This window comes from Urocitellus parryii, chromosome 5, assembly GCF_045843805.1.
Source record: "Urocitellus parryii isolate mUroPar1 chromosome 5, mUroPar1.hap1, whole genome shotgun sequence".
NCBI classification, from domain to species: Eukaryota; Metazoa; Chordata; class Mammalia; order Rodentia; family Sciuridae; genus Urocitellus; species Urocitellus parryii.
Genome location: NC_135535.1, coordinates 86,136,340 through 86,158,148, shown reverse-complemented (window position 1 = coordinate 86,158,148; position 21,809 = coordinate 86,136,340). Strand labels below are relative to the sequence as shown.

General features: G+C 34.7%; 1 protein-coding gene across 1 annotated transcript in view; it reads left to right on the top strand.

Moving 5' to 3' along the window:
• Nucleotides 1–21,809, top strand: part of Irag2 (inositol 1,4,5-triphosphate receptor associated 2) — a 111,642-nt gene that overhangs the window by 82,313 nt on the left and 7,520 nt on the right. Inside the window, exons 24-32 of the mRNA XM_026392360.2 lie at nucleotides 1,897–1,943; nucleotides 2,050–2,114; nucleotides 2,267–2,374; nucleotides 4,583–4,653; nucleotides 7,437–7,494; nucleotides 8,914–8,977; nucleotides 9,062–9,089; nucleotides 9,357–9,497; nucleotides 13,797–13,931. Coding sequence (XP_026248145.2) covers nucleotides 1,897–1,943; nucleotides 2,050–2,114; nucleotides 2,267–2,374; nucleotides 4,583–4,653; nucleotides 7,437–7,494; nucleotides 8,914–8,977; nucleotides 9,062–9,089; nucleotides 9,357–9,497; nucleotides 13,797–13,931 — 717 coding nt within the window. The remainder of the gene's footprint in view (nucleotides 1–1,896; nucleotides 1,944–2,049; nucleotides 2,115–2,266; nucleotides 2,375–4,582; nucleotides 4,654–7,436; nucleotides 7,495–8,913; nucleotides 8,978–9,061; nucleotides 9,090–9,356; nucleotides 9,498–13,796; nucleotides 13,932–21,809) is intronic.

The following is a 21,809-nucleotide window of genomic DNA, read 5'->3' as shown; positions in this document are numbered from 1 at the left end:
CAATTGATTTTTTATGAAGTTCAATACCCAATGAAACTTAAAGATATTTAATTTTATCCAGTTTTTATAGCTTTATTTCAGATATATTGAAGTTTAGGTAAATAAGCATATAATAATTACTACTATAATGTATTTTAAAAATATAAAGACAAGGCAGTTTCCTACCTACAGGTAATAAGATACAATTTCTCTTCAAAATTTAATTCCAATATCACTCCACTTTATGAATTCTGTTCTTTGCATATGGCCTTCCTCTGTGAAGTACTGCTTATCAGTTATAAGGTATTTGTTTTATAGATTCATCTCCTTGACTGACCTATGAGCCCCTTCAGGAAAAGGCCTATATTTCCATGTGTCTCTGCTCCTGGTACACACTGGATATCTTTTTTAAAAAATTAATTAATTAATTAATTATTTCTTACATATATCACAACATACTGGATTTTTGATGAAAGTTCATGAAATTAAATTAAACTGATGTCATAGGGGCTTTGGTAATATATGATCTGAACCAAAGGGTTGACAAATATGCTAATCAGCCTGATTTAATTATTCCACAATGTATACCTGTATCAAAGCATCACATTGTGCATCTTAAACATATTTATGAATAAAATTTTTTAAAGTTAAAAAATGGTAATGGAACTAAATAAAACAAAAGATTGAATGTCATTAAGATATAAATTCTTGTTTTAAGTTTGTAAATTTTTCTAAGCATTTAAGGTGAACACTTTAAAAGTTTAAATTTAAATCATTTACAAGTCTAAGACAATAGTTGGAAATTGTTAGGTTAGTGTATGCTTGGAGTGGTTTATTTACAATGGAGAGAACACTGCATTTAGTTCCATCTGAGTTTGATGATTGGCTCTACCATTCTGATATTCTTGGGAAATTGCTTTAACCACTGGTATTGATTTCCTTACATGCAAAAACTTGTTGCATATAGTTTTGGGGAGAATTAGATAAGATGATATAAAAAGGGGACTTTTGTAAACTTTAATGTGCTCAACAGGTGTAGGCTGCTGTTTATTATACTGGGAAATTACAAATTCAGCAAGCTCTTTCTAAATCTTTACCTTTCTGTGGTTATGGTAAATATGTTCATGAATAGATTCTAAATACCGCATATGATATGCAGCATATCTCTCTAGAAATCTGCTGTTGGTTGTGGTAGTTAATGAGTTCTGTGATTGATTATGAAATGGATGTGTATCTTCATTTTTCCATCACCTGTACAAGTTTCTGATATGCCTAAATTATATCAGTTTTAATTTATTATAAGCTTTCCAAATACATAAAAATGAAAATAAACTTAAATTACCTCACTATTAAAAAGAAAGCCATGTTACCACCATATATCTTTTTGAAACAGAACAAATATACTAACAAACCCTAATGTCCTAAAATGCCCTCCAATTTGGGAATTCTTGATAGAATTTAGAGGTTCAAATGAGACTTGCAAATATTTGCTATGGCAGCATAGGACCACAGTTCTGTGAAGCTCTTTTAAAATACCAGGTAACTGGTGTTGTCTAAGATATAATCCCTCAGATCTTTGAGATATGATTAAATTTAAAATGTATGGTTTATCTAGCTGGAAACATTAGAACTATTCCTATCACCTGGCCAAGAATTTTAGCTTGAGTAATAGTCCCATAAATAGAAATGTTTTATATGCTCATGTAGAATGTTCTGTTTAAAGAAAATTTAAGTTCATTAAATAAACTCTATCTACTTTTGAATTTAAAGTTTGTTTGCCCCCAGATTTGTTTAGATTTTCCTAAATATCAGATGCATAAATATAGTTTAAGTTAGGGGGAAAAAATTTAGTATTATACTTTTTGAAATGGCAACTGTTGAATCATTGAACTGTGTCTCTGTGTTTTCTCCCTCCAGGAGAATGGTGTTGAACACTTGGGTTCTGAGGACCTGCCACAGTCCAGGTTTGCTTTTGGTGTTGGGTGTGTGAATTTATGTGCGTATTCTGCTCATTTAAAAGAGAATTCTTTGAATCTGATGTACTGAAATATTTTTCTACCCTTTTATTAGGGAATATCTCACACTACCATCGCCTGGACACACTTCCTCCTCAGAGAGTACTGTAACTTCAAGTGGTGAGTGGATTTGGAAGAGACACTGAAACAAACAAAAAAAAAGGATTATAATTTTATGTTCTGAAACCTGCTGAGATGTGAGCAAATGAGAAGAGCCTAGGCAAATTCTCCTTTGCATAGGAGTCACACTGTTAGTTTCTTCCTATTGGTAGATTCTGGATCAGACGTTTTGAATATGGCTTCTGGTGGCCTTGACTGTAAATCACTCTGTGAGAAAGAGGAGGCAACAAGACCAGTGTCTTCCATGACAGAGATCCAAGGTAAGCTGGGTTCAATTGTAGCTTCATTCTAGGCTCAGTGGTGCAGTGCTCGCCTAGCATGTGTGGGGCACTGGGTTCAATCCTCAGCACCACAAAATAAAAAATAAACAAAACAAAGGCATTGTGTTCATCTACAAGTAAAAAATATATTTTAAAAAAAGAGTAGCTTCATTCTAATAGTCAAGGCAAACCTGTAAGCTAGTGAAGTCACTGTCCTTAATAGCTCGGCAATATTATATTAATTCTTACAAAATAATTCCTATAAAGGAATTTTGAAGACATTTTTTCACTCAATTTTGTAGATAGAACAAAACCAATATATTGTGTTGGGGCTTGAATATTTCCTTCTGATAGACTGACTGGACACTGCTGGGTTTCAAATATGACACAGATGTGACATCACTTAGACTAATTCAAATTCTAAAAATTTCCTATCAGCTCAGAAGGATGGACCAATTTGTAGTGGTAAACTCAGGAGGTAAACTCATCAAGAGCTAGATGATTTTAGATCCTTCCTGCTTCTATACTCTGAAAACAAATAGTTCTTAATCATTTTCAGAGAGACATCACTACAGTTGAGCCCCAAGGGAGATGTAGGTTCCCATTTCTACTATAAAAAGGAAAAAGTCAAGGAAAATCCATTCTGTTCTTTGAACTCAACATTTAAATTTGAGGTGCAAGTCCTAAGTTAGAGTAGTTATAAAATTTCAGAAATGGAATCTGATCCGTGTGTTAAGAATATAACTTATACTTAGTAAGGAAATGTTTTAATCAAAACTGCACCAAGATACCATTCTTTACCTGTCAAATAGACAAAGATGCAAAAAATTGATTATATTCTGTTGGTAAGGTTGTAAAAGGAAAAAGGAATTCCTATATAGTGCTGTAGGAAATGTAAACTTTTGTAACAAAAATGGCTACAGTATCTATCAAAATGCAACACTGATGCAACAATTCAGTTTCTGGGAATTTAGCCTATAAATACATTCACGCACATACAAAATGACATATGTAAGCTTCTTTGATACAACATTGTTCCTAATAAAATTTTGGCAACAAGTTAACTATTAACAGAAGTCTATATTATGGCATATCTATGTAATGGAATTTTAATATGCATACATAAAACATGTATGATGAGAATTTTTCATGTAATACTATGAGAGGACTACTGTTCCTTGAGAAAAGTATAGAAAATATGTATCATATGTAAAATTTGAAAAAAAACACCAGTTTTTATGTCTGCAAAAGTATTTCTGGAAGGCTAGACAAAAATTAATATCATGTTCTACAGGCAAGAACATCAGGTTTCTGGCAGGTATTGATGAAATTTTTTACTGTAAAACATTGTTTTTACTTATGGGCCATAAGAACTTACTCTCTGTCTTAAAATATAAGGAAAACTAAAACAAAACATCTCTGGGGAGAAATGTGCATCTCTAAGGAATCTGGTGATCATTTTGTTTTCATTTGCATATAAAATTTTAAAATACAACACCTGCTTTAAATATATTTTTCTTAAAAAGAAAGAAAGGAAACTGTGTCTCGCTGCTCACTTCTGTGTCTGCATTAAACTAATTGCAGGACAAAGGATCCTGTGAAGAGGAGAAAATCACCCACAGTAATGATAGTATAGACGTCCACAAAAAATGTGGAAGTTACAAAAAGGCATGATACAAATTTAAAGTGTACCTTTTCTTTTGATGTCATATTCAGAAAGGTTCATGTTAGTAGGATATCACATGGTTATCAGCTTTGCATATGTAAATTTTAAAAAACTGTTTGCCATACTATTAAAAAGCTTAGTTATGGGCTGGGGCTGAGGCTCGGGCTCAGTGGTAAAACACTTGCCTAACGTGTGGAGCACTGGGTTCTATTCTGGGCACATGTAAATAAATGAATAAGATAGAGGTCCATCAACAACCAAAAAAAAAAAAAAAGATTAAAGAAAAACCAGCCTACTTTGAAAGGGCGTTCATGGAGATGTTCCTTTGATTGGGCAGTTTTATGTGGTTCAACTTCCCCATGGGCCTCCTCCATCCCTGACTCTGAGTCATGCGCCTCGTGCATTTTGCAGTACCTACGTTTGTCTCACATGCTAAGGTTCTTGTCTTCCCTGGTCTGTCCACATTGCTACCCTCACAATTTCTTCCTCTTTTACTTGTTACTGCACCCCCAACGGTTGACTGTATTTCCTTTTTCTCATAGGCACCAGTCCAGATCCTGAGAACATTGTATGTCAAGACACTATGAGTAAGGATAAAGCCATACCAAATCTGGTAAGGAAGTACGCACATGTGAACAATAAAATGGATGTTACTGTGGTAGAGCTGCCTCTTTAATTTGCAAAGGACTCTTAGAAGTATTCCCCATTTATTCTTTGAAAATTATGAGGTTAATCGAATTAGCCATCTTGAATATAGTCACTCTCTAAGCTCTCTAAGACATAAGGATAGCTATAAATGTTTATAGAAAAAAAATGTTAGTTCCTTTTGTGAAGGATGTCTTATTTCTACTTATATGAATTAATAATTGAAGGGTAACTTGTAGGCTATGGATCCAACTTCATGATTCTTCAGGGGTCTTACTTATGTATTAGTCCCACTGTTGGATGTGTGGAGTTCGTGTGTGTGTGTGTGTGTGTGTGTGTGTGTTTTGTTGCAGTCTTCCTCTCAGTATATAAGCATTGTTGCATTTAGATCCATTTGTTTGCAAGAAACAGATTCATGCAAACTAATCAAGTGAAGAGGAGTCTCTGATATGGGTGCATATGGGTGATAAATAAGGTAGAATAAAATGTTATGGCCTCCCAGTCTACAGGAAATGGGACGGTGAGGTATGTGATCCGAAACTATCCTTTGACTGGTGTGAAGTATACATAGGGTGTAGCGCTGGCTATCTCATATGCTGAAAATCATTCCCCCTGTAACTTCTTTAGTTATCCATAGTAGAGTGTTCTGAGGAAAAAAAAAATCCTTCCCATCTCAAAAAAAAAAATTACACTTTAAGACATAATCTATTAGGAAAATGTAGTAATTGTGGTAGTAGGACTGATTATAATGCAGTTGTAATAAATCAGATAAGAGATGGAGGTAGTTTAAACTTGGTGAAGATGGAGAAAAGGAGATGAATTTGAGATTTATTTAGAGGTGGAAATTCTCAGCAGTAGTGACTTCCATCAGGGATGTAGGAAAAGAGGTACCCAGGTTTTATGGATTAACCTACAAGAATGAATAGAATAACGTGAGAGGATGGGAAAAGGAAGAACTGAATTTGTGAGATTAAATAAGATCATTTTGAAGTAAGTTTTGGATTGATATGAGACATCTGTAGTCTCTAAGGAGATTTTATACATAACTATGCACCTATGTTCATAATCTCACTCATGTGACTCTTTTAGAAACAGAAACATGTTCATGAGTTATCAGCAAAGAACTCTGCAAATATGTGGATGAGATTTTCCAATGACTCGGGCCAGCAGGAAGGGAGCACTCAGGGTAATGATAGTATTTAGGAGAGAAGGCAACAGCCAAGAGACTGGGAAGGGAGGGAGACCCTCAGGAGAGGGAAAATCATCTTCAAGAAGATTTTGTTTGTTTGTTTTATATGCTAAATGAGTTCAAGTGAGATTAAGAGTGAGGATGGTCATTGGATATGGCACTAAGGAGGTCATTGATGAGAGCAGTTTCCCTGGAGTGTTGGGCATAAGCTAGAGAAGTGCTGTATGTATACACGTGGCCGTATAACCAATGTGATTCCGCAACCTGTACACTTGGAAAAATGAGAAATTATACACCATTTGATTCAAATGTATGATATTTCAAGATCATTGTATTGTCATGAACAACTAATAATAAAAAAAAAGAAGTGCATTTGATCATGAGTGGAAGATAGACTGGATTCAGCCATGGTCAGGCCCTCCTGGAGCAAGGCTGAGGAGGACCGCAGGAGCGCTGTGACTGGGAGAGGTCATGGGATTGAAAAAGATTCAAAAAACTCAAAAGTGTTCACCTGTTGATGACAGTGAGCCAGCACTTTACCTGTATTATTACATTTGTTGTAGTCTATTGAAACCTTCATTTCATGGCATGGTATCAATGGCTCTACCAAGGAAATTTGTTTTCTTAGACTTATTTTTTTGATGGGGAACTTTGGTTTTCTAAATTTCTCCATTCTTTTGAAAATGTCTAATAATACCATAAAAATAATTGCATACTTAAATTCTCCCATGAGATTTTCCCAGACAGTACAGTACAATCCTGTTGTTATGGTAACCCTTGTATACAAGTGCATTTATTATGTATAGAACAGTTGGTCAGTGACCTAAAAATATATTATGTGAAATTAAAACCTCACACAACACAATCTTTTTTTTTTTTTTTTTTTTTTTTTTTTGGTACTGGGGATTGAACTCAGGGGCACTCAACCACTGAGCCACATCCCCAGCCCTATTTTGTGTTTCATTTAGAGACAGTGTCTCACTGAGTTGCTTAGCACCTCGCTTTTGCTGAGGCTGGCTTTGGACTTGTGATCCTCCTGTTTCAGCCTCCCAAGCTGCTGGGATTACAGTTGTGCACCTCCACACCTGGCACAATCTTAACAGCTATCTTTGCCACAATTTCTCTCAAAAACCAACATAGGAAGCCACATTATATGGCTCTAGATCACCTCTACTTTATCTCTCATCCATCCATCCATCCATCCCAGTTCTACCTCTCCTGTTGCTGCTGTCACACTCCTGGCCTGCAGATGTCCTATTCGGCTCTGCCTCCTTCCCATTCAGAACACTGACTTACCTAAGCCTCATTTACTTGGCAATTAATCCAAGTTTGCTTTGTGATAAATTGTGTCATGTTCACAGCTTTTCATGTTTATGTTCTGTTTGCCTCAACTAGATTGAGAAGGCCCTTACAAGTAGACTTGTTTTTGTTTTTCCTTAACCCTTATTACAATTCCCTGAGCACTGTAGAGTTGGGTTAGTAGAGAACAGGAAGTGAAGAAACGCTTGGTTATGAAGAACTTCCACTCTATGTACAACAATAAAATTTCCTTATGATTTTAGGAAGCCAAAGAGGAACCCAAAACAATAGAAGAGCATAGAAAAGAATGTGCTTCAGGAGGTAAGAAATGTGTTCTTTCAACCTCATATGTACTTTTGTCCCTGTGGCTATTTTTGTAGCTGTAGTCTGAGTAAAGATAGGCCACCTACAAATTCTGCATCCCTGGATAAGGTCAGCCAATAGAACCCAGTCCTGATTCCATTTGTATCATTGTCAAAAAGCCACATTGACATTTCATTGACTGTTCAATGCCAGAGGACTTGTAATAATTAGTGCTCTATTGTTAACTAAGAAGCAAGCCCGTGCATGTTGGTAGTAATTCTCTGCTCTACTTAGTTTTTTCAGCATCACATCTAAAAGTAAAAAAAAACCCAATGTTTTAAAAATGAGACCTAATATGCTTCCCTCCCTTCACTAGGATGGAACAGTGGCCAGAGTTCAGGCTGTCAGGTCACTCAGGCTCCAGTTTGGGTCCAGCTCTGACCATTATGTGGTATTAGATAGTTATTCAATGTTGAGTCTCAGTTTCTCATCTGCAAAATGGTAATTATGTATTTAAAAAGTAAGTATAGTTTATAGAAAGTTGACAATATACTAAGTCCTAGGCTAAATTCCTTATGTGCATAGTTTTAGTCAATCCTGCAAATATGAGGTAAGGTAAGGTTCATTTTCCTAGCCTGTGAAAAGCAGAAAACAGTGTCTGCCACAGAAAACTTGCTGTGAGGATTGATTGATTGATTTAATATGTATGAAGCACACAGAAAAGGGCCTGGCACAGCAGTTCTCATAAAAGTTATCTATTATATCAAAATAATATTCTTATTTTGTAGATGATTTAATAAGGTTGTTTTATTCATGATCACATATCTGTAAGAGCCAAAGCTTAGCTTTAAATCAAGTGTTATCAGTTTCAAATCTAATGCTCTTTATTAGATATATTGTCCTTTGCAAAGTTGTCATAAAGAAAATCCTAATAAATGTAAAGAGCTTTGTTCTGGGACTGGCATATTGTAAACCTGAGTTTGATGCTATGTTTATTGTTACTGTTACTACCAGGATTATTATTATTTATTGTTACTGCTACTACTGTTAGTATAACTATTATTCCTGCCAGTGCTGCTTTTAAAGTTTTAATCCAAGGAAGAACCAGAATACCAGAGGAAGGTATGCATGTAGCATGAGATCTAGTAAAACAAATATTCAAATGCAAAGAGGACAGATGGGCCCATCTCTTGACTCTGTTACATCTTCCGGTTTCAAAGACTGCTTGAGATGTGAATCCGTGATCTTAATGCTCTGATCCCAATGGCTTCGCAAACATTATCTTACAATTTAAGCGCACACATTAGCTGGCTATCATCTCAGATGTATTTAAATGAAATGCCTTCATTTAGTAAATATGGGACATAACAGTATTTAATGAAAATGCACTTTTAGGTGTTGAGCCATCTTAACCAAATATTTATTCTCTTTTGATAGAATCTGGGATTTCCCCTATTCCAGTAACTACCGCGAAATCGGTTAACTTCAGACAAAGTGAAAAGTAAGTTCTTCTTTATATTTTAATTTCACTTTTTATTTTTCTGTTGGATTATATTCTGAGCAAGTCCTTTGTCTTATCCTACAGCACGTCTGCTAATGAGAAGGAAGTGGAGGTGAGTTTAAACCCATTTTTTTCCTTTTTTTAAAAAAAAATTTCAGACTCACCTGCTTCATTGGCTTTATGCTTAGCATAACACACACACTCAGGTATGTCTGGTGTCTGTTTGGCCTAAAAGTGACAAAGCACAGGTCCAGCCCATGCATGACAGTGTTCTACTGCTGGGATGAGAAAAAAATGTCTCAGGATAATACTGTGTAAAGTTGAAATGTTCGACCACATTAAACTTTCTCTCTTTACCCTCGTGTTATTTTGACAACAGGCGGAATTTCTCAGATTATCTTTGGGATTTAAATGTGACTGGTTTACATTAGAGAAAAGAGTGAAGCTTGAAGAGAGATCCCGGGACTTGGCAGAAGACAATTTGAAGAAAGAAATCACTAACTGTTTAAAGCTCTTGGAGGTATGAACCAGATTATTCGGAAGCTATACATTTGGTTGTATTTTAATGATGTTCATAATTGCATTTGAGTTTACTTGGATGACTAAAACCAACACTATATGCTAAACCCTGCCAAACAAAATGTGGATAAATAGAATTAAAGATCAGGCCAAAATAAAAGATTCACTAATGGGAGAATATTGGGAATAATATTTAAAAAATACCTTTTTAAATAATATTTAAAAAAATACCTCTTAAAGTAGATTGTACAACTCATCTGCCTTCTCAGGATTTTCAGACAGAAAATAAAATGGGAGATAATATTTTAAGCTTCATAATGGGAAAATCTATTTCCATTTATGATTAACTGAAGAAAAAGTGTCACTTGAGTCTTGTCAGTCAAGTTGCTGTAAAGTACTGAGAGAAGAACGAGGGTATGAGGAAGGATACAATTGTTATCCTTCCATCTCATGAAATTTCCACTAATTTAGAGACAGTTCAGAAATTGAGGAGTTTCATTTTGGGTGAAGAAACTAAAAATTGGGTAATCATAGTAAAAAATTTTTTGTGATAAAAAGTATAAAACATGAAATTTACCATCTTAATTTTAACAGTATATATGTTCAGTAGTGTTGAGTATATTTAAATTGTTACAAAATGGATTGCCAGAAGTTTTTCAGCTTTCAAAACTGAAACCCTACATCCACTGATTCCCATTTTTCTCCTTAACCCACCTCCTTGAAACCACATTTCTACTGTGTCTATGAATTTGACTGTTAGACACCTCATGTAAGTGGACTCATACAATATAAGTATCTGTTAAACTGGTTTATTTTACTTAGCATGATGTCTTGAAGGTTTATCTGTGTTATAACATATGACAGTGTTTCCTTCCTTTAGAAAGCTGAATAATATTCCATTTTATGTATATAACACATTTTGTTTATCCATCCATTCGTGGACATTTGGGTTGCTTCTACCTCTTGCCTATTGCAAAGAGTGCTGTTAGAAACATGGGTGTTCAAATATCTCTTCAATTCTTTCGAGTAATCATCCAAAAGTGGAATTTGCTGGATCATATAGTAATTCTATTTTAACCTTTTGAAACCCCCCCCATACTGTTTGCATAGTGGCTGCTGGTTTTTATATTGTCACCAACTGTATTTTGTCCAAGTCTTCACCAACACTTGTCATTTTCTGATTTTATAATAGGCATCCTCATGGGTGCAAGGTGGTAAATTGTGGGTTTGATTTGCATTTCACTGATGACTAATTATATTGGGCATCTTTTCATATAGCTTGTTGGACATTTGAAAATACTCTGTCCATTTTTAAATCAAGTTATTTAAAGTTATATGAATTCCTTTACAGTTATATCCCTTTAAGTTGCATTCTTAAAATGCCTTTTTACTCTATTAATCTGGTCCTTTTATGCACAAAAGCTTTTAACATAGTTCCATTTGTTTCTCTCTCTTATATATATATATATATATATATATATATATATATATATATATATATATATATATATATACCTTTATTGTCTGTTCTTTTGTTATCCTATCCAAAAAATTGTAGCTCAATTCTATGCTATGAAGCTTTTCCTCTGTGTTTTTTTCCAGAAGTTTTCTAAATTGGATTCTTACTTTTAAGTCTTTTATCAATTTTGAGTTAATTTTTCTATATGGTACAGAGGATGGGTCCAATTTCATACTTTTGCATATGAACAGCCACTTTTCTCAACACTGTTTGTTGAACAGATTTTTTCCCCTTGTGCATTCTTGGTACTTTCTCAAAGACCAATTGACCATATACACAAGAGTTTATTTTCCAGGCTCTCCTGTTTCATTAGTCTTGTATCTGCTCTTTTGGTGATGTACTGAGTCAAGGGTCTCATAAATGTTAGGCATAAGCTCTACCACTGAGATATAAGATATAAGATACTATCAGGCCCACATGTTCCTATTTCTGTGGAAAAAAATGGGATTTTTACTAGAGAAGGTCTTGAATCTGTAGATTGCTCTGGGTAGTATGGATACTTCAAATTAGATCTACTTATCTATGAACACAGGATATCTTTTCATTTATTTGTGTATTTAACTTTTTCAGCCATGTTCTATAGTTTTCAATATACAAGACAAGACTTCTCTCTCCTTGGTTAGGTTTATTCCAAAGTATTATTCCTTTATCATGCTATTGTAAATGGAATTCTTTTTCTTTCTTTTTTTTTTTTTAGTTGTAGATGGACACAATACCTTTATTTTGTGTGGTGCTGAGGATCAAATCCTATAATTTTGCTGAATTTGTTTATTCTAACAGTTTTTTTTGTGTGTGGAATCATTAGTGTTTTCTACACAAAAGATCATGCCATCTTTGAACAGATATTTTTGCTTTTTCCTTCCTTATTCGGATTTTTTAAAATTTCTTTTTCTTTTTTCTTTCTTTCTTTCTTCCCCCTAGTTGTTCTGGTTATAGCACTGATGTTCTAATATGTTGAATAGAAGTGGTAAGGGTGGGAATCCTTGCCTTATTCCTGATCTGAGAGGAATAGTTTTGTCTTTCTCCACTGAGAATGATGTTCATTGTGGGTTTTTCATGTATGACTTATATTATGTTGAGGTAATTTCCTGTTCCTAGTTTTTTCAATGTGTTTTCTTTAAATCATGAAAGTGTTGAGTCTTATCAAATGCCTTTTCTACATCAATTGAACAAAGCATGATTTTTGTGTTCCTTTCTGTTAGCATGTGGTATGCTATGATTGATGTTCATATGTCGTTCATGTTTGCATTCCAAAACTAAATCCCACTGGAGCAGGCTGTATAATATCTTCTATATGCTCTTGAATTCAGATTGCTGGCATTTTTAAATGATTTTTTTGCATCAATATTTGTCAGGTTTATTTATCTAGTTTCCTTTCTTGTCCAGCTTTGGTATTAAGATAATGGGGTCCTCAAAGAGTAAGTGTGGTAGTATTCCCCATTGTTGGAATTTTAAAAGTGTTTTTAAGTAATTGGCATTATTTCTTCTTTTAACGTTTGTTAGAATTCTCCAGTAAAGCTATTTGGTCCTGGACCTTTATTTGTTGGGATGTTTTTGATTATTGACTCATTCTCCTAATTGTTGGTTTGTTTAGATTCTTTATTTCTTCGTGATTCAATCTAGGTTAACCATATCTGTTCTGTTTACAACTAATATCTGTCCTTCCCTTCCCAACTGGAGGTAGTTAATCATTTATTTTTATAATTCCTTTTTTGTGGTACTAGGGATTGAACTCAGAGCCTCACACGTGATAGGCAAGTGCTCTATCACTAAGCCACATTTCCAGCTCCTGGAGATTGTCATTTTAACAACTATAGGGAATTACATGTCTGATAGAGTCATTCTAGATGTTTAACAACTCTCTGGTTACAACTTAGATCTAACCATCTGTTTCAGAAGTGGCTGCAATTCATTGAGCACCTACTGTGTGAAAAGCATTTGGCATCCATTACTTTTCATATTGCTATATTCTTGGAAAGGAGATGTCTGATATCATCGGACTGATAGGGAAATAGGAAATAAAAACAACTGACATCTTAACATCTTCAGAGTTATGTAATTTATAATTAATGGTGCCTCAGTTTTATTGGCAACACTTTTACTTAATGATATACAAAATAATGGCACCTGTATAATTCATAGTGTTTTTGATTTGGTCATGTTTTAGAAATTTGATGATAATTGTAGGCTAAATATGCTCTTCTCTAAAGTTTGTCTTTACCCTAGTGAAAAGGATGGTCCTTCATCAGGGAGGACATCGTCTTAGATAAAGTTCACAGGTTTTTAGGGAAATATATTCATGAGGTAATAAAGACATACCCACCTAGCTAGCCCAATATCATGTGATCATCAACAGAAGAGCAGGCATAGTAGTCAGAGCCAGTTCTAATTCCACTGTTATGCTGCTTTTCTCAAAATTCTATCCTTTGCTGTTCATATGATACATTCAGCTCATTTCTAAGCAAACTCTCTTTACTATTGCCAATTAATGATATCCCATCCTATTAACCATAGAAGAAAATATGAATGTTCAGGAAGAAATAGCACATTTGGGAATTATAAAAAGAATAGCTTACGGAGACATCTAAAAGATTTTGTGAACATTTGCATATGCCTACCTGTTAGCCAGCAAAGATAAAATATTTTGATATCATTCATTATTGGTCATTGCTGTTTCTTTTCAACTTTCCACCAAGATAATTGAGATTAGACTTAGTGTAAGACTCTCTTGTTTAATGCTTATGTTCTGTATCTTTTAATTAAACATTACTTTCTATGCAGTCTTTAACACCTCTGTGTGAAGAGGACAACCAGGCCCAGGAAGTCATTAAGAAGCTGGAGAAGAGTATAACGTTCTTCAGCCAATGTGCAACTCGAGTAGCCAGTAGGGCCGAGATGTTGGGAGCCATTAATCAGGTAACTTTTGTCTATTCCTTTAGTTCAGCAAAAAATTAAAGGACTTATTTTCTCTGAGGCTATGGATTATACTTTCTTGGAAAAAGCTTTTAAAATACTTTGTTATATTAAGATAAGCATTTTTAATATATAAGAAATAGGAATACACAAATAAAAATGTAAAGAAATATTTATGCTAATATTAGGGGCAGTGACCATCATTATAAAAATTTTGTGATATATTCTTCTAGACACTCCCTTCATACTAGCTTATAATCTACCTCCATACAGTGTTATAATTTGTTTCCTTTTCATTCAACATATAGCACAGATAACTTTCCATGTGATATAAATATATACACACCTCTCCCCATTTTATGGTATTCTGTTGGTTAAATAGTTATGACTCATTTAACCAATTCCTTATATTTAATCATTTCTGGATGTTCTCAATATTTTGTTGTTACAAACAATGCTATAACAAATGTCCTTATACATGCATTTTTGTATACTTGCACATAGAGAAGTAGAATTTCAAAATTTTTTTGTGGGAAAATCTGAGAAGACTAAAATATATATACTAAACAGACTTGTTAAATATATTTTCTTAAGGCACTATTTAATTTTGGTGGTAGTTTTAGTTTGATCATTTGCTTTCCATTTGTATGTGTTAATTCCTTTTAACCCCTCACTGAGGATAATATTTTGTCTTATTTTTATTGAGGTTATGCATGCACATAGTTTTAAAAAAATGAAGTAGCTCTCTAAATCTTATCCAATTTTCCATACCTTAGTGCAACAACTTTAAACTCCTTGGGTCTATTTTATATTTCTAAATAACATGTTTATGCTGCAATTTCAGGATTTCTTTCTTTCTTTTTTCTTTTTTTTTGTCTGTTTGTTTGTTTTGTATTTGATTTGGATTTTTTGTTTTTGGTATTGGGGATTGAATCCAGGGTGCTCCACCACTGAGCTACAACCCTGCCCTTTGTATTTCTTATTTTGAGACAAGGCGTTACTAAATTGCAGAGGCTGGCCTGTAATTTGTAATCTTCCTGCCTCAGCCTCCCAACTCACTGGGATTATAGGTGTGCACCACCTCATCTGGCTAGTGATCTAGTTTCAGTTTTAGGTATTATCTGTTGCTTTCCTACTGTGAAGATGAATATGTAGTTCCTTTGTGAATCTCTGCCTCCTCACATACATCTTTTGCTGTGCCTCAGTCTATCATCAACCCCTCTTCTTTTGTGACCAACTTAAAACTCCATGGTCAAACACAGTTTTCACTACCTTACATGAACCTTCAACACTTTTCCCTTTCTTGTTTTGTTTTTCTTGTTTACAAACCCAACCTGTTTAAGTCCACTTCTTCATCTGCTCAGGGCAACATGGCTGGGAAATAGCACAAGCCCTGTGCTGACCAAGCCCTTGAATTTCATCATCACAAGCATCAATTGGGTCCTAGGGCTTCTCATCCTCACCCTCCCTCTCTCTTAAGTACTATCAATTTTCCACTGTCTCCTCTAACCCCCATTATGTCCTCCCCCATCATCTCTGTCAAATGATGATTTTGCATCCTACCTCACTGAGAAAACAGACAATAGAAAAAATTGCCACATACCCCAAACCACTAGTGTCTGAACCCATATATGCTGCTTTCTTTCCTGTTTCGAAGACACCAAGTTGTCTCCCATCTTATATATACAGGATCCCATCTCCTCTAATTAGGGGTACATAGGTCTCAGTTCTCCCAACTTGCTTCTGTTGTAGGAATCAGACTGGTCAAGAAGCAGCAAATGATGGGCCCAGAGGAGATCAGACTCCAAATTCTGAGCCCCGCCCCTCCAGTTTTTTACATTCATAAGCTATCTGGTGCCATAGCATTCCTAGTCTACAAGATAATGGTCCTGCATAGGGTTTCTAAAGGGAAACCGAGTGTGATAAGGGGAAAAACTGGCCCCTCTCACAAGGCCTTTGATACATCTCTAGCCTTGGGCCAGAAGCCTCCACAGGGAGGCTTACACTTCAAAGGGGAATAATGAGATTCTTAGAGGTAGTTATTTACAATCCAAAGGTAGGGGCCTAAGGTGTTAATTAGGTTTCCTGAAAAAGGGCTGAATGAAAGGGGAGGGAACTCTCCCTTTCCCAGGCCCTAGCTTTCAGGACAGTGTTCTAATAGTTTATTTTACATCCAGGCCTGGTTTTGTCAGCCATCCTCCCTCCATCTGCAGTTTTTCCCTTTTTATGGAATCATTCTCCTCAGCACACATGTGTGTTGTTGTTAAGATGGAGAGGTGCTAGGGTTTATCTGTGGTGGAGTGCTTGCTTAGCATAGGGGAGGTTCTGGGTTCCACTCCCAGGACCCCCAAAATAAATAAGTAAATAAAATTGTTTTAAAAAATAGAGAAGATACAAACTAAATATAAACAGAAAGACCTTTTTGGTCCTTTCTCCTTTGACTACCACCCCGTTTCTCTGTTCCCATTTATAGCAAATCTCTTCCATGGAACAATACTCATTGTGCCAGGTCTCTTTCCTCCCATTCTCTTCTAAATCTCTAATCAACTTTATGCCTCCATCAAATGGTATTACCAAGGTCACCAAAGACCTGCAGGTTAATAAATTCAGTTTCTTAGCCCTCAGCTTCCTGAACCTATCAATACTCTTCTTTCTGTGGACACGCTCTTCTCATTTAGCTTTCAGATACTACATTATTCTGGCTTTTCTCTTTGTATCATGGGCTGCTTTATTCTGGGCTGGTTTGTGGGTCCACACCTTCTCACAGGCATCTTGATGCTGAAGAACTGCACAACTCCATTCTTGCTGCTGACCTCCACCTATACTGTAGCCTCTTATGGTCCCAGGCAGCCAACTCATGACTCCCAGATTCCTGTTTGCCTAAACCTTTTTCCTGAGTTCCAGATCAGAATACACTATTATGACTCAATACTTCCACTTGGACATTAGATAAACAGCTCACACTTAACATATCCAAAACTAAGATCCAAACTCTGCCCCGCCCATCATATCCTGGCCTCAGACATGAGCACAGGACTAAACTCCCCTTGGGGGTAATTCTAGACACCTTTCTTGCTTTATTCTACATTCAATTTGATAGAACTTTGACTCTACCATCAGAACATACGTAGAATTCAAGCACTTATTTCCCTCTCATGACAACCACCTGGTTCTAAGCCACTGTTCTCTTCCTTCCAGAAGGACACAGTAACTTCCAAAATGGTCGTCTTAGTTTTCGCAAATCCCAGTACTTCCTCCCAACAGTCTATTTTTTAAAAATATTTTTTATTTGTTCTAATTGGTTATACATGACAGTAGAATGCATTTTGACACATCATATATAAATGGAGTATAACTTTTCATTTATCTGGTTGTACATGATGTAGAGTTACACAGGTCATGTAATCATATATGCACATAGGATAATATTGTTCAATCCATTCTACTCTCATTCCTACCCCCAGACTCCCTTCACCTCCCTGCATTCCCCTCTGTCTAATCCAAAGTACCTCTATTTTCCTCCCCACCTTATTGCAAATTAGCATCCAAAAATCAGAGATAACATTTGGCCTTTGGGTTTGGGGATAGGCTTATTTTGCTTAGCATAATATTCTTCAGTTCCATCCATTTACCAGCAACTGCCATAGTTTCATTCTTCTTTAAGTAACATTCCACTGTGTATATATACCACAGTTTCTTTATCCATTAATCTGTTGAAGGGCACCTAGATTGGTTCTATAGTTTAGCTATTGGAAATTGAGCTCCTATAAACATTGATGTGGCTGCATCATTATGGTATACTGATTTTAAATCCTTTGGATTTATGCCAAGGAGTGAGATAACTGGGTCAAATTTTCTGAGGAATCTCCATACTGCTTTCCAGAGTGGTGACTGATTTGCAGTCCCACAATGAATGTATGAGTGTATCTTTTCCCCCACATCCTCACCAACATTTATTGTTACTTGTATTCTTGATAATTGCCATCCTGACTGGAGTGAGATAAAATCTCAGTGTAGTTTTGGTTTTCATTTCCTTAATTGCTAGAGTTGTTAAACATTTTTACATGTATTTGTTGATCAGTTGTATTTCTTCTTCTGTGAAGTGTCTGTTCAGATCCTTAGCCCATTTATTGATTGGGTTATTTGTATTTTTGCTGTTAAGTTTTTTTGAGTTCTTTATATATCCTGGAGATTAATGCTCTATCTGAAGTGCAGCTAGCAAAGATTTTTCTCCCATTCTCTAGGCTCTCTCATCACATTCTTGATTTTTTTCCTTTGCTATGAAGAAGCTTTTTAGTTTGATACTATCCTGTTTATTGATTCATTTTACTTCTTGCGCTTTAGGAGTCTTGTTGAGGAATTTGGTTCCTAAGCTGACAAAAATGGAGATATGAGCCTACTTTTTCTTCTAGTAGGTGAAGGGTCTCTGGTCTAATGCCAAGGTCCTTGATCCACTTTGAGTTGAGTTTTGTGCAGGATGAGAGTTAGTTTCATTTTGCTACATTGGGATTTCCAGTTTTCCTAGCACCATTTTCTCTAATGTATGTTTTTGGTGACTTTGTCTATTATGAGATAACTGTATTTATGTGGGTTTGTCTCTGTCTATTCTGAACCAGTGGTCTTTATGTCTGTTTTGTTGCAATACCATGTCAGTTTTGTTACTCTAGCTCTGTAGTATAATTTAAGGTCTGGTATTGTGAAGCCTCCTACTTTACTTTTCTTGCTAAAGATTGCTTTTCCTATTCTGGGACTCTTAGATTTCCAAATGAATTTCATGACTACTTTTTCTATTTCTATGAAGAGCATCATTGAAATTTTAATAGAAATTGTCTTAAATATATATAGCACTTAAGGTAATATGTACATTTTGACAATATTAATGCTGCCTATCCAAGAACATGGGAAATCTTTCCATCTTCTAAGGTCTTCTTCAATTTTTCCTTTAGTGATTTTTAGTTTTTATTGTAAAAGTCTTTCACCTCTCTTGTTAGATTTTTTTCCAAGGATTTATTAATTTTTTGAGGCTATTGTAAATGGGATAATTTTTCTAATTTCTCTTTCAGTTGATTCATCACTGATGTATAGGAATGCAATTGATTTATGGATGTTAATTTCTATTCTCTATTTTGCTGAATTCAATATGAGTTATAGAAGTTTTCTGGTGGAGATTTTGGGTCTCTAAGTATAGAATAATGTCATCTGCAAATAGGGATAGTTTGAGCTCTTCTTTTCCTATTCACATCCCTTTACTTTCTTTCTTTTGTCTAATTGCTCTGGCTAGAGTTTCAAGGACTATGTTGAATAAAAGTGGTAAAAGAGGGCATCCCTGTCTTGTTTCAGTTTTTAGAGGGAATTCTTTCAATTTTTCTCCATTTAAAATGATGTTGGCCTTGGGCTTAACATAGATAACTTTTATAACCTTTAGGTAAATTCCTACTATTCCTAGTTTTTCTGATGTTTTGAACATAAATGAACTATAGCACTATACTTTATCAAATGCCTTTTCTGATTTTGTTGAGAAAATCATGTGATTCTTGTCTTTAAGCCTATTGTTGTGATGAATTATGTTTATTGATTTCCACACGTTGAACCAACCTTGCATCCCTGGGATGAACTATACTTAATCATGGTACACTGTCTTTTTAATATGTTTTGTATGCAATTTGCCAGAATCAAGAATTGAGAATGAGAATTTTTGCTTCTGTGTTCGTCAGGGATATTGATCTGAAGTTTTCTTTCCTTGATGTATCTTTATCTGATTTGGGTATCAAGGTGATGCTAGCTTCAGAGAATGAGTTTGGAAGGGTTCCCTCCTTTTCTGTTTCATAGAATAATTTGAAGAAGATTGGTGATAGTTCTTCTTTGAAAGTTTAGCAGAACTTAGCTGACAATCTGTCTGGTCCTGAGCTTTTCTTTGTTGGTAGGCTTTTGATGGCATCTTCAATTTCATTGCTTAAATTGATGTGTTTGAATTTTTACTACGTCCTCCTGATTCAATTTGTATAGGTCATATGTCTCTAGAAATTTTTCAATGTCAAGATTTTCTATTTTATTAGACTATAAATTTTCAAAATAGTTTCTGGTTATTTTGATTATTTTAGTAGTGTTCATTTTGACACCTCATTTTTTATCACAAATTTTATTAATTTGAGTTTTCTCTATTTCTCTTCATTAGCTTGACTAAGGGTTTATCAATTTTATTGATTTTTTTTCAAAGAACTGACTTTTTGTTTTGTCTTTTTTTGGATTTTTTGTTTCAATTTCATTGATTTTGGTTCTGATTTTATTTGGTGTTGATTTGTTCTTCTTTTTCTAGGGCTTTGGGATGCAATGTTGGTTATTTATTTGGTGACTTTCTAGTCTTCTAATTAGTGAGCTCAATGCAGTGAACTTTCCTCTTAGCACTTACTTCATAGCTTCCCAGAGATTTTGGTAAGCTGTATCTCTATTTTCATTTACCTCTAAGTATTTTTTATTTCATCACTGATTTATTCTGTTATCAAGGTCATTCAATTGCATATTGTTTAGTCTTCATGTGATAGTGTAGCTTCTACTTTTTATTTTATCATTGATTTCTAATTCCATTCCATTATGACATAATCCAAAGCAAAGTATTCTTTTTCTTTGTATTTGCTAAGAGTTGCTTTGTGGCCTATGATATGATCTATTTTAAAGAAAGATCCATGTGCTTCTGAGAAGAAAGTGTATTCAGTCCTATATGGTTCAAACATTATATGTCTAAATAATATTTTTTAGTTCTATAATGTCTTTGTTAACTTTTGTTTGGAGGATCAATACAGGGTGAGAGAGGTTTGTTGAAGTCACCCATCATTATTGTGTTGTAGTCTATTTGATTCCTGAAATTGAGAAGGGATTGTTTTGGTGTACATCAATGCTGCATTTGGGGGGCATAAATATTTATGATTGCTATGTCTTGTTGATATATAATTCTCTTAAGCAGCATTAAATGTACTTCTTTGTCCCTTCAAGTCCACTTTAAGTGGCTTCAAGTCCACTTTATCTGATATGAAGATAGAGACTCCTACTGGTTTAGAGTTCCTTATGAATGATATGGGTTTTTTCCCTCATTCTTTTAACCTTAAGTATATTTTTGCCTATGAAGTGAGTCTTTCAGAGACAGCATATTGTTGGGTCTTATTTTTTCAATCCAATCTGCTAGTCTATGTCTTTTGATGGATGAGTTTAGGCCATTTGTATTCAATGTTATTATTGAGAAATTTTTATTCCCTGTCATTTTGATTTCTTTCTGGTTTTTAATTTGAATTAGCTTCTGCTTTGATTGCCTGTTCTTCTAGTGTAGTTCTTCTCTCTGCTGGTTTTCACATTTATTTTTCATTTCTTCTTCATGACATATTTTATTGAGTATGCTTTGTAGTATATGTTTTCTAGTTGTGGATTCTTTTAACTTTTGTTTATCATGGAAGATTTTTATTTCATAATCCATTCTGAAGCTTAATTTTGCTGGACATAGTATTCTTGGGTGGCATCCATTTTCTTTCAGAGCTTGATATATATTATTCCAAGCACTCCTAGCTTTGAGGGTCTGGGTTGAGAAATCATCTGAGATCGAGATTGGTTTACCTCAAAATGTTACTTGTCATTTTTCTCTGGCAGATTTTAAAATTATATCCTTATTCTGTATGTTAGGCATTTTCCTAATAATGTGCTTTGGTGTGGGTCTGTTGCAATTTTTTTTTAAATATTTGGAGTCCTGCAAGCCTCTGTATTTGAATTTCCATTTCATTCTTTAGGTTTAGGAAATTTTGTGATATTATTTTATTGAAAATATTGTGTATTCCTTTGGTTTGTATCTCTGAGACTTCAACTATCCCTGTAAATCTTAAATGCTTTTTTGGTTTC